The following is a 12683-nucleotide window of genomic DNA, read 5'->3' as shown; positions in this document are numbered from 1 at the left end:
CACATGGGTTGTTTCCTATAATCAGGAAGTTTAACGTGATGCATGTATCATGTTGATAAATCATATATGTCCGATGGTTGGTTTGAAGTTTGAACAACACATTCCTTCGATTTTATTCTAAGAACATATGTATATGCTTTATTAGATGATGATCAAATGAGACATTTTAGTTGGTAGTATGTTGATTTCCATCCTCTTAATATCTGAGACATAATCATTGTTGGGGGATTCTGGTCTGATGTTACACCATTGACTAGATATCGTAAAAATTATTGTTAAGAAGATTAAACTTGATTTTATAATCTCATTAGTTTTTTTTTTAATGTTAAATATAATTTTTCAAAAAAAAAAAAAGATTAAAATAAAGTGGCAGATAAATGGTCAACGAGTTGGTGCACTTGCGCCACAACTCTTCTTTAAATAGCAAAACCAATAAGACAAATGACGTTTTTAAGAAATTCCACAGCCTCCGAAGCTAGAAAACCAAATGTATCGAACCATCGGTTTGTTATTCAATTATGATGTTGGCATAAGTTAGTTAACCTCAATAATATAGATGGCTTTAGAAATTTATGATTTGATTTTAAACAATATAAGATAAGAAAATAGTTTAGGATAAATAACTTAGTTATGCAAAACAATATAAAAGTATAGTGATAACGTGAAAATGTCAGATTTTTTGTGATTGATGTAGAATTAAAGAATAAACTGCGTATTTTGCATAGTTAGTGACATTTTAACGTATCATCTAACCGTAAATGTTAACATTGCCTATTTGCCATGCTATTTAAAGTCAACACTTTCTGGCACAAACAAGTTAACACGACAGGAAATGACACGGAGTTAAACAAGTTCGGGTTGTGATTAGCATGTTTCATGTCTCAAACAGGTCGACACGGTTAAATACGTGTCTAAACATATTAAAGTGTGAAAACACATTAATGACCTCTTTTTATATGTGGCGTATATTTTAGTTACCATATTTGGATTTTCTTTTCTATTAAAATATGTCACGGATTATATATTAGCGAAGATTTTTATAAACTTTTGACAACTTTTATTTCACAATACAGGTAATACTTATCGTGTCTCTAAACAAGCCGTGCAGTGTTCATAACAAGCATCGCAAGTAATCGTATCTTATAGTGTTGTGTACCAACCCTGTTAACGAGTATACGATGACGCATAAAACTTATACCACACAAAAGTGATAGTTTTGGATAATATTCACTTTTCCCATTTGCAGCAAAAAGGAACTAAATTATTCCCATTTTTCCAAAACTACTGCAAAAGTAAACAAGTAGAAGAAGTAGTCAGGGCCCATGGGACCCACCTGGCCATCCAAAGTAATCTACAGCTAAAAAGAAGTGACACCAAAGTCCCTATATAAAAAAGAGCCATATATATATATACACACACATATATAACATCCCACATATATAACATCCCAGTATCAGCAACCAAGCCTCCATCACTAGTGTTCTCACTGAGACATTTTCACAAACACCTTCAAGGCAACTTATTAAAGGCACCTGCAATCAATTAAACCACCATGGCTAGATCTCAACAACGATACAGAGGAGTTCGTCAGAGACATTGGGGCTCTTGGGTCTCAGAAATTCGCCACCCTCTCTTGTAAAGTTCTAATCTTTAACGTCATTCGGTTAAAGCGCGTAAACTGTTCGATGAAATGCCGCAATGAACAGTTTTCTTGCTCGGGTTCTTGTCGAACCCGTTAACCTGTTTAACTAAACGGGTCGAGTTCAGTTTAACCCATTTATTTTTTTAAATTTATTTTATGTGATAAATTAAATTTATTGGGTGTCTTGTGCCAAAATATTAAGTAAAAAAGAAAATTTATATTAGTTTTGTAATTAAAATTAACTATTTTATACAAATTAATATTATTTCCTTGTATAGTATTAACATATTAACCATACAAATAAGTAATTACAGTTTTGAACCAAAGTAATTATTTTATTAAAAATAAAATACTGCAATAATAATTACTCTGGTTAATAATAATAATAATACCAGTGTTAACTAATTAGCATAATTATTTATACACTTTATGATAAAAATCATTTGTATTTTATGCATCCACTAGTATTAAATTATTGATATGTGTAAGCTATTAAAAAATAAAAACATTTGGGTCAAACTGGTCATGTTTGGGTCAACTCGCAAATATGTGGGACATGTTCGGTTCACGTGTCAATACGTGATTTTCGGGTTCGGGACTTCGGATTCTTGTCAAATTTTCAGGTCCGTGTCGAGTTGGACCCGCCAACTCATGAACACGACACATTTAACACCCGTAGTTTCTAGCGTCTTATTAAAAGTTCGTAATCTTATGTTAATATTTGTTCCAACAGGAAAACAAGAATATGGTTAGGCACATTCGAGACAGCAGAGGACGCAGCACGCGCCTACGACGAAGCAGCGAGGCTCATGTGCGGTACAAGAGCTCGAACGAACTTCACGTACGACTCCGAAGGGTCACATCCACCTTCTACAAAGCTACTTTCCGCAACGTTGAGAGCTAAGTTACATAAATGCCACTTGACATCACTTGGACTCGCAAACAAAACCGCTGCAGGCAACAAAGAAGATAAACAAACCCGACCGACACAGTCTCCATGTTTGCGTAATGGCAGTTGCGAAAATACGGTTAAAATAGAAAATTTAAATATGCAGCATTATAATAAGTCTCCTGAAGATGAGCATATAGAACAGATGATTGAAGAGTTGCTTCATTATGGGACTATTGAGTTTTGTTCTGTTATGCAAAACTAGACCAATTATTATTATTATTTTGTTCGGCCCGACATGTCGTACGAGGAGTAAAACATTTGTCGTCGAAGGTTGGTAAATATGAGCAACGTCCGAGTACATGATCTTCGGATAATACTGAAAATGTCGCAACGAGTCAACGATGAAGTATCAAGTATATTGTTATTGAACTTATTGTCATCATGGTTATTTACTTCACTTCACTCTTTGTACCAAAGATTAATAATAGAGTACTTGAGTATCATTAAAAATGTACCATATGGTCCACATTATCTGATCGTCGTCGTCGTTCCGTGACTTATAATATGCTCTATCGGGTTATTTAGCATCGAAAAGGAAAGCAATTGTTTTATCAGATCGTCGTACCATGACTTGTAAAACTTATAAATAACCCAACATATAACCTTTTTTGTTTCACTTATGGTTAAAATGTACACACGTACACGTACCTCCTAAAGGAGGTACAATTCTATTAGCAATATGCGTTACGTATTATATTTTACGTAAGCAGTACTTACAAGTTTGGTAAAAGATTAAAGAAACTTTAGCTTTAATAAACAAGTTATTATATAAATATTTATGAAACTCAAATGATAAAACATGAAATGAGTTTTAGTAAAACCATCTCTTATAGACAATGATATTAGTTTAAAATATGATGCAACTAAAATTAGTCAAAATGTCATAATTTTGAATGCATTGCAAGTTTCATGGCACCATATGATTTTACATCACACACAATGTTCCCCTTTTGAAATGTAAGTCAATATCATTCGACATTCGTAACAAAGCACTTTTCGAATCATCAAAGATTGAATATTCGACGTAGAGATGCACTATGCCAATCACTGGTTGATTTTGGAAACGTAAGGTGATTTTCATGATGTTTGATCTTTTTGGGTCAGAATTATCCGTTATTAAATGAGCGACTTAAAACTTGGTCTTGTAATGTAGCACTTACCTCTTACAATAAAATTGTAGCATACAAGAGAATGTATTCTCAAAGATCTCATAAAAATCTAAGTGTTACATGTAGCCTACTTGTCTATTACAATTTTGTTATGTATAAATAATGTTAATATATCTAAGGTTTTAGTAATATCTATAATTTTGTTATATTAATATTTCTAAGATTTTAATAATATCTATTACATGTAGCGTATTTGTCTATTATAATGCTGTTCTAGTCAAGCATTTTGCTAGACTAGTTGTTGGTTTTCTAATAAACCCGTTGTTAAAAAAATCTATAATTATATAATTCGATAAAGTTAATAAAAATTAATAATATGTAATGAGTTTGTTTATTTGGGGATTCGTACCAAGCATGAAATTGAAAAGTAGACGTTACCAAAATGAGAAAATATGTTACATATGGCCCCATTTTCATCATCTCATTTGATTGGTTTTGTTGATTTGTGACATTTGTACATTATTTTTTCCACACGGTTATTAGCTAATTATAGCATTGTCCATGCAATTAAAATTAAGAAGACTATTAGTTTTTAACTTTTTATGAATAAAATTACAATATCAGAATACTCATTTACTAGTTAGTAGTAACTACTGTTTTCCCGCGTGAAAAGGTGCTATCCTAGATTCCTAGACTTGAATCAGAAATCCGAATGCCCAGAAAACAAAGCGATAGTAGAAGAAGCTAGTAACTTGGGGGGTGAAACTGTCGGTACGTCGAGTAGAGGGGAGAAAAAAGTAAACATTTTTTTTCTAACACTATAGACTTGTGTTGTTATTTTCCAATTTTTGTCACAAATTCTTACATTTGATGATATTATTTACTTTTGTTTACATTTTATTTGACCTTTTGTTTAGTTTGCACAATATCATTACTCTATGAACACCAACTATGTTGTACCCATCAAGTATTTAAAAACCCTAACTACCACATGTTGCTTTAGAAAACCATGTACCCGAAGTTACGTGTTTTTAACAAGACGGTGTGTAACTTTGACATTAATTGTCAGCATTTCAAAGTGGATTCAAACATTCAATGGTGTTGGTTGTTAAAGTGAGACTTAATTCATACTAAAAATACGTAGATGTATAATTGTCTCAACTTTGATACACTAAAAAAATCATGATAAAATCACACAAAATTGTGAGAAAAAAAGTGTAACTTAACTTATGAAGAAGTTAAAAAGTACATTCTATAAAATTAAAGGTGTTAAAATGGTTGTCTTGGTATAATGAATAACTAGCTTTTGAACCCGTGTAATACACGGGAATTTTCAAATGATAAACATTAATAAAGTTTGTTATTTGAAATAAAGATACAAAATTAAAGGGAAAAAGAAATTAAAAACAATAACCATTTCTTAAATTTACAAATTTAAGAAAATCTCTTTGTATACAACATTCGTAGTTTTATCACAAGTATTCCCTTCATTATCTAATATCAAAAGTTTAAGACCACATCTGCTGGTTAGTTACTCTGGATAACACAACATATAATTGCCCATGGCAAAAAATAGGACATCTGAGGAACAAACCAACCCTGGAAAGAGAGTGGCTCTTGTTAATCGACATATCAAAGCATACAGAAAGCGGACACTGTCTGCTGTTGAATTTGAACGGAAAATTTTCGTCAATCGGAGTCAAAGTAACTCTGTGTATAGCATGATGTTTGCCAATTTCACTTCCTAATACAGCCTCTACCTCAAAAAACCTATTACCAAGAGATTTTACTATTAACCTTATTCCGTTACACAAACCATTTTTCTGATCAATATGTCTTAGCAACATAACCGTGACACCAACTTTTAGTATCACCGGGTGATTAGGACAACTAGGAAACTTTAAACCATTGAGAAGATCATGTGAGTATAAGCTAGGATCAAAGTCTTCATTTACGGATTCTGACTTGTCAATACCATCAGATTTTAGGAATTCCTTATGCTCTCCATAAACCTTGCTAGTAATATATCATTGATCTCTTGAACAACTTCATTTTTTGTGCTAGTATGGCTCTTTCTTGAACAACTTCGTTTATGACACCTCTTTGTCCATAAGTATGATTTCAACACTATGGGTATCCGTAGGACGCTTTATTACATGCATCCTCCATCATCTTCTTACTCGACCTTGAAGTGTGAAATTCGAGTTATTAATGTTCAAGCCTTTAAACATGGTGATATTTGAGGAAGAAACCATGTTAAGAATAAATATAAATATCATATGTTTGCTAAATTTGATTTAAAAAGCGAAAACAAAAATTCATTAACTAACATATACAGGACGCTAATATAAATTTAATTAAAGAAATATCTACTACTATTTGTGTTTACATAAAAACAAATTCATAATTTTAATTAGCTAAACCAGTTAGCTTTATTTCAAACAAAAAACCTGGTAACATATAATGACTTGAACAACAAATTAATTATAATGACGTTTCCCACATATTTCTCGTTAAAAAAAAAGATAAAAAATCAAATATGTTGTTAGTGTTGTATTTCTGATATTTGAACATAGGATTAGCATAAAGAGTATTGTGAGTTTGTAGAATGCAACCCGACAACAAAAACAACCTTAGTTTTACATTATCTAATTTGAAACAGACTAAACGAATATCACAAATATATCGGTTACATATACATATAAGCTTGGTCAAATTAAGGAGTCATGATGAAAAAGAAAGCATGAGTGCACATATTTGACATGAACATAAAATAAGAAATACAGACGTTAAGGACACTGTTATGATAAGCGTGTTTGCTCTAAGGTAGAAGAAGATTTAGAATGAAAGAAGAATTGATACAGAATGCCTTTTAATAATGTGTTTATTGCACAATGCTTGATAAGTAATGTGTAAGTAATGTTTGAAAAGATGAAAATTAAATGTGGTGATATTAGTATTCTATTTTGGGAAATTGTTTTAATATAATATTGGGATTTAGATATTTTGGAAAGATGTTTCATATAGTAATAAATTCTGAAATTATAAAATTCAAAATTAATGTGAGAGGTAGAAATAATTATAAGCATTCAATATTGCATGTAAACTTTGAATGTAAATAAATACAGTTTCAATTTAAGGAGTATATATTGGAAAATCCCTTAAATTTTGGGATAAAATTAATAACTCAAATCAGTCAATGATTTTAAAAATCAACTATCAATAACTATGTACTTTATGAAAAAGGCTAATTTTGTATGAAAGTAATAATTTTATTCATTAATGCAGAGCAATGCATTCGAAATTATTTCTTGAAATGTAAAATCACCAATCACTAATTTTATTCATTGGTGTTCGTTCCACATCAAATGCTAGAACATGCATATGTGAACTTTTTTTGTTAGCCATAAAATCACTAATGCATATGAAATTATTTCATTGATGCTTCCTCTTGAAACAGAAGTTTATAATAACAACAAAACAAATGAATACATATGAATAGGGTCAAGTAATCCTCAAAGTGTATTATGTTCAAACAATTAAAATCAGACAAACAAACCTTAATCAAACCTTCTTTCTCACTCATCAGATGATAAATCGATTCAAATCGAACCCAAAAATAAGAAAAACCATCACATATTTTGCTGAAATACGATCCAAAATTGATATATATTCACCACACATACGTTTTCGAAATCCGCATCAGTCATAAAATCGATCAAAATCAGAAGAAAATAAAATAAACGAAAATCATCTAATGATTGTATAGGAAGATTACCTGGCAATTCAGATTGTAGAGCATGAAAGACAATCCGATGACTTTTGTGAGAATAGAATAAGAATTAGCCGTGATTATTGAGGAAGAACTAAGAATCAATAAATTGTAAAAATAGAATCAATAAATTTAATACTAAAATCAATTGAAAACCTAATTTCAATCATTATAAGAAAGTGGATGATATCAATGAATTAGATAATACGAATCGTTACCTGATGAATCGTTGCCTGGTTAGATGAAATCGACAAATGCAAAGAGGCCAAGATGATCGTCAGAGTGAATAGAAGATAATGCATGGGCCATATAGATTAAAGCCATGATTCCTTGAACAAACCCTAGAATTGTGGCAGAGGAAGATGATTCTTAAAAACATAAAAGAACAAAACTAAACTAACATATAAATCAATTACAGATTTAGCATATAAATCAATTACCTATTTTGATTCCTTACGTGAACCTAGTAGAGAATTGTGGCATAGAAAGAAGAAGCAGACGGTCATTAAAAAACCCACAATAGACAGTGGCGGATCCAGGAATTTTTTTTGGGTGGTGCACTACTTTTATATGTTTCAATTTCACCGAGTCAGGTATATAAAATTCCGGGTCGGTTTGAGGTTCGGGTCGGTTCGATGGTTCGGGAAAAGTTTATTACATAATAAAAATACGATAAAATAATAAAAGAGGCACCGTCATTAGAAATTAAAAAACACATAATATCAATACAATAGTCTTTATGAATTAAAAAAATGCTTATAGTTGTTCCCTACGAGTCTTCATCTTTTGAAATCGTTGCATTACTTCTTCAACCGAAACTTGTTGGAGGAATTCCCTTTCAATGTAACAAATGCAAGAATCGTTCATGTATTCATCACCCATCCTATTACGCAAATCAGTTTTCACATTCTACATTGAAGAAAAACATCTTTCAACACTTGCCGTTGCAACCGGCAAAACCAATGATAACTTTATTAAACGATACACTAACGGATAATCAATGTGTAATCTTGTTTTCACCATCATTTTAGCAAGATCACCTAAGCCACTCAAGTTGGCAAACCGCTTATCTTCTTTCACGCTAGTAATGTAGTGGCCAAGTTCATATACAAGCTTATCCTTTTCATCAAAATCAAAATCACATGGATACATCTCGGCCAAGTTTATCAAGTTTACTTTACTAAAGGCACTAAAATTACAAGACGGGCTCAAAGAACTCATATTAGTAAGCAATTTAGTGGTTACCTCATTAAAGCGGCTTCCAAGCTCTTGAATTTGCATATCGAGAACCGTGTTGAAATTATTAACCACATAATGATGACGATTGGTGATACCGGTCTTCTTTCTTTTAAATCTCAGGTCAACATACTCGGCTTCCATATCAACCACTTCAATTTCATATTTTTCACAAAAGGATGTGACATCTTCCAAAAGTGAGTCAAAACCTTCAAGTCGATACCTTTTTAGGCCTTCATCAGTTAACTTAACTGGCTTAACTGCATTCAACATATCTTGATCTTTTCTTTGAAGCGCTTGACACAATGTGTTAGTAACACCCAAGATGTATTTCATCAAATGTAAATAAAATACAAAATTAAAAGTTTTTATGAATTCTTGAAGCCCATGTGATTCATTTTGGTAATTTGAAAACTCTCCCGATTTTTCTATATATTCAAGCACGTCAATAACACTAGGATATAAAGTAAGCAAACGGAGAATTGTTTTTTCATGAGAACTCCAACGTGTATCCCCAGCTCTTGCAAGTGACAATTCTTGATTCTTTCCACTTCCGGTTTCAACTTCCGAATTCAATCCCAAACTTTCTCTTTGACTTTCTCTTAACAAATCTATTCTTTTACAAGATCCACCAACAACATTTACTAAATTTGATAATTCTTTATAAAGTCTGTAAATCTCATAATGTTTGGTTGCAAGGCCCACAACAACAATTTGAAGTTGGTGAGCAAAACAATGAACATAATATGTCGAAGAATTTTCTTTCAAAATTAAAGCTTTCAAACCATTAAACTCACCGGACATGTTGCTTGCACCGTCATATCCTTGGCCTCTTACCCTACCAATACTCAAGTTGTGGCGAGCAAATAGGTCATCAATTGCAGCTTTAAGAGATAACGCGGTTGTTTCCATAACATGAACAAGGCCAATAAATCGCTCATTCACAAATCCTAATTTATCAACATATCTTCAAACCACAGCCATTTGTTCTTTTTTAGAAATATCTCTCGATTCATCAACTAATATGGAAAAGACATCATCATCAAGTTCTTCAAATATCCTCTTTAATACTTCTTCTGCAAAACAATTACAAAGTTCTTTCTGGATTGATGGAGACGTCATTTGATTATTCCCGAGAGCATTACCCAATATAACCTTACCAATTTCTTCACTTAGTTCTCCAAACACTTTTAAGAACTCAATAAAATTTCCCCTATAAAGAGATTCTTCAGACTCATCATGACCACGAAAAGCTAATGAACCATTCAACAATGCTTTGGTAAGTCTAGCCGAAGCATGTAATCGGATTCTATATTGTTTTTTATGTAGATCTGTTCCCTTATCAATGGCCACAGGTATAGACTGAGCTTGGTTAAGTAAGTCTTTCCCCTTTTTACGTGCTTTGTTGTGAAAACTATTGATTTTTCCAACATGATGGCTAAATTTCTCCCGACACCTATTCCAACATCGCAATCATTCACTTAGAAATGCATCATTTTGTCCACTTTCCTTAAACAAGTAACAATGCAAACAATACACTTTATCCGCTTTGACACTATATTCCAACCAATTTCCAAATTCACTAGTGTACCATTCCTCATTAAAACGTCTTAATTTACCACTAAAATTTGTTAGAGGACAATCATGCCCGGTTGGTTGACATGGACCTCTAAGTAGATATGTCCGTCTAATTTCATCTTTTTGACTTGGGTGATAAGATGAAATTGGTTGCCTTTCCATGGTAGATCATCCAAATTTATTTTTAATGGTTTACTACTTAAAGATGATGATCCAAGGTTCGATGGTTCACTTTGATAATATTTCTTCATATTCAAAATACCTACAAATCAACAATTTCAAACTAACAAATTTAAAACTAAGAAACTAACAAAAACTAACAAACTAAAAAATTAAAACCAATAATCTGAAAAACTAAAACTAAATTTAACAAATAGCTTAACAATTAAGTAGTTAACACTTAACAATTATGAACAATTAACATTTAACAATGAATTATTACCTTCAAAGTGGGAGGATTCGAGACTCCGAGTAAGAGTAGGCAGTGGCAGGAGGGAGGGGATCAAAGACGGGCTGAGTGGCTGATAGAGTGATAGGGACGGCGTTGTGGTTGGTCAGGGGTTGTGCGGGGCAGCGGGAGTGGCTGAGGGAGGCTACTGGCCGGCGGTGGACAGTGGTCAGTGGCTGAAGTGTAAACTGGTCTGCTGTTGCCTGTTTGCGAAGAGAGGCGCTGCTTATGTTTGTTATAAAAAACCCTAACATCAGTTAGGGTAACTTAGTAAGAAAAAAAAAACTATAAAAACGGGAATAGAACCTGCGACCTCTGGGTTACAAAACCCACAAACTACCAGCCGGGCAAGCACTTTATATGTTTTTAAGGTGGTTCCTTATAATTTATAGGGTGGTTCCTTTATTATTTTCTATATATAAATACACTATAATTTCGAAACTCGGGTGGTTCCGCGGAACCACCCGTCACTACCGTAGATCCGCCCCTGACAATAGATCACTTTCAAATATGACCCGAAAAAATTGAGTTTGGTATGATCCATGGGTTATATAGATTAAACCCATGATCCATAAATAACATGAATTAAGGAGATTGAAGATTAGAAAATAGGTATAGATAGGAATGAATGTGGTCATGACACATCAGCATTAGTATTTTTGTTTATTAGTATTGTTAGATGATCACTTGGTTAACATACTATCATAACTATTAGTTTTAATTATATAATTTTATATTCATTAAATCTTTAGAGTTTACAATTTACTTTTGACCAAAAAAGTATGTTCTTTTGACTCGTGTATCATACAATATGGTCGCATGTTACATCACCTTATATTGATTCGACAAAAGCCAAAAGGAACAACTTCTATTGTTGGCCTCTTTTTTACAATACGAGACAAACTTTGAAACCCTTTATTATATTCTATTTTTTTACTAACAACGAATGCTAATTAGGTGTTGGATTGCTCATGTAATGATCATCCATTAGATCTGCCATATATTGTACATAAATAGTATGACCTCTTGTGATCATAAGTTATTGGGAAGATTACGAAACGGACGAAAATGTGTATCTTGATATTATTTAACGAAAAACATTTGGTCGGATTCTTGACTGAGGGTGGTTCAGGAACCGGCTTCGGGTTTGGACAACAAAGTCGATAACCTAGTCGGGTAAGGACCGGCCCTAGGTATGGTCGGATTCTCGACTGATTTTGCCGTGTTTTTATCAGCATTTGGATTGGTTGGGTCTAGATTTTGACCGGGTCCGTAGAGGTAGAACCGGTTCCGGATCAAATCCTGAAACATGTTTGTGCCCGGAAAAAGGTTGATTGTTTTGATTGATAATTGATTGAACCCATGATTGAATGGTCCAATTTATAATTGTCATGTATAAAATGATTTTCATAGTCAAGTCTGCATGTGCACAAAAAGCATGAACCCGAAACCGGGTTTTTTTATACCTTGGTTTTTAATACTCGCATCCGGCTTTATCTGTAGGGTACAAATAGGGTACGCAATTCAGTATCAAAACCCGTACCCAAACTGGGACCTGTTTTGTACCCGGTAATACTTGAAAATAGGAACTGGTTCCATACCTGTAACCCGGTTTTTCCAATACCCGAAGTTGCCCAAAATATACCTTAAAAATACCGAAAAATACATAAAAATATACCCAAAAATACTTTAAAAAAGTACCCCTAAAAAATGCAACCCATTGAAAAAATCCAATCTATATCCGAAAAATACCCGGATTTCAATACCCAAAAATAGGGTATTCGTATACACAGACCCGAACCCGACTCGGGTGTTACTAATACCCGATTTTCCAATATCTGGTCATACCTGAACCCTATTTCATACCAGGAACCAGTATTTGGAAAACTCAATTTGTGCACCTCTAGTTAGAGGTGCACAAAAAACCCGAACCCGAAATAAATACC

General features: G+C 32.9%; 3 protein-coding genes across 3 annotated transcripts; 1 reads left to right on the top strand and 2 right to left on the bottom strand.

Moving 5' to 3' along the window:
- The first annotated feature begins 1438 nt into the window (after nt 1-1438).
- On the top strand, nt 1439-2916 carry LOC143548572 (ethylene-responsive transcription factor ERF003-like). The gene is made up of 2 exons (XM_077039689.1): nt 1439-1635; nt 2376-2916. The coding sequence occupies exons 1-2, from the start codon at nt 1553-1555 to the stop codon at nt 2794-2796; spliced, it is 504 nt and encodes a 167-aa protein (XP_076895804.1). The 5' UTR covers nt 1439-1552; the 3' UTR covers nt 2797-2916.
- A 5468-nt stretch (nt 2917-8384) lies between these two features.
- LOC143548580 (uncharacterized) lies at nt 8385-9623 on the bottom strand. Its single transcript, XM_077039694.1, has 2 exons — nt 9509-9623; nt 8385-9355 (listed from the first exon to the last, which is right to left on the bottom strand). Exons 1-2 carry the CDS (start codon nt 9621-9623, stop codon nt 8385-8387), a joined length of 1086 nt encoding a protein of 361 aa, XP_076895809.1.
- A 57-nt stretch (nt 9624-9680) lies between these two features.
- Nucleotides 9681-10451, bottom strand: LOC143548579 (uncharacterized). Its single transcript, XM_077039693.1, has 2 exons — nt 10249-10451; nt 9681-10167 (listed from the first exon to the last, which is right to left on the bottom strand). Exons 1-2 carry the CDS (start codon nt 10449-10451, stop codon nt 9681-9683), a joined length of 690 nt encoding a protein of 229 aa, XP_076895808.1.
- Nucleotides 10452-12683: the final 2232 nt, after the last annotated feature.

Source organism: Bidens hawaiensis, unplaced genomic scaffold, assembly GCF_021521415.1.
Source record: "Bidens hawaiensis isolate Kalapana, Puna unplaced genomic scaffold, B.hawaiensis_p1.1 tig00015201_1, whole genome shotgun sequence".
Taxonomy (NCBI): Eukaryota; Viridiplantae; Streptophyta; class Magnoliopsida; order Asterales; family Asteraceae; genus Bidens; species Bidens hawaiensis.
Note: the sequence above shows the minus strand (reverse complement) of the source record. Positions and strands in the feature narration are given on the sequence as shown.

Bases quoted from the DNA above. Each gene is read 5' to 3' on its own strand.
- LOC143548572 (XM_077039689.1), top strand. From the start codon at position 1,553: ATGGCTAGATCTCAACAACGATACAGAGGAGTTCGTCAGAGACATTGG. The intron at 1,636-2,375 runs GTAAAGTTCTAA...TTGTTCCAACAG, and splicing joins GAAATTCGCCACCCTCTCTT to GAAAACAAGAATATGGTTAG.
- LOC143548580 (XM_077039694.1), bottom strand. From the start codon at position 9,623: ATGGAAACAACCGCGTTATCTCTTAAAGCTGCAATTGATGACCTATTT. The intron at 9,356-9,508 runs GTGAGTTTAATG...TATCAAATTTAG, and splicing joins CGGTGCAAGCAACATGTCCG to TAAATGTTGTTGGTGGATCT.
- LOC143548579 (XM_077039693.1), bottom strand. From the start codon at position 10,451: ATGGAAAGGCAACCAATTTCATCTTATCACCCAAGTCAAAAAGATGAA. The intron at 10,168-10,248 runs GTATTGTTTGCA...ATGTTGGAATAG, and splicing joins AGTGTCAAAGCGGATAAAGT to GTGTCGGGAGAAATTTAGCC.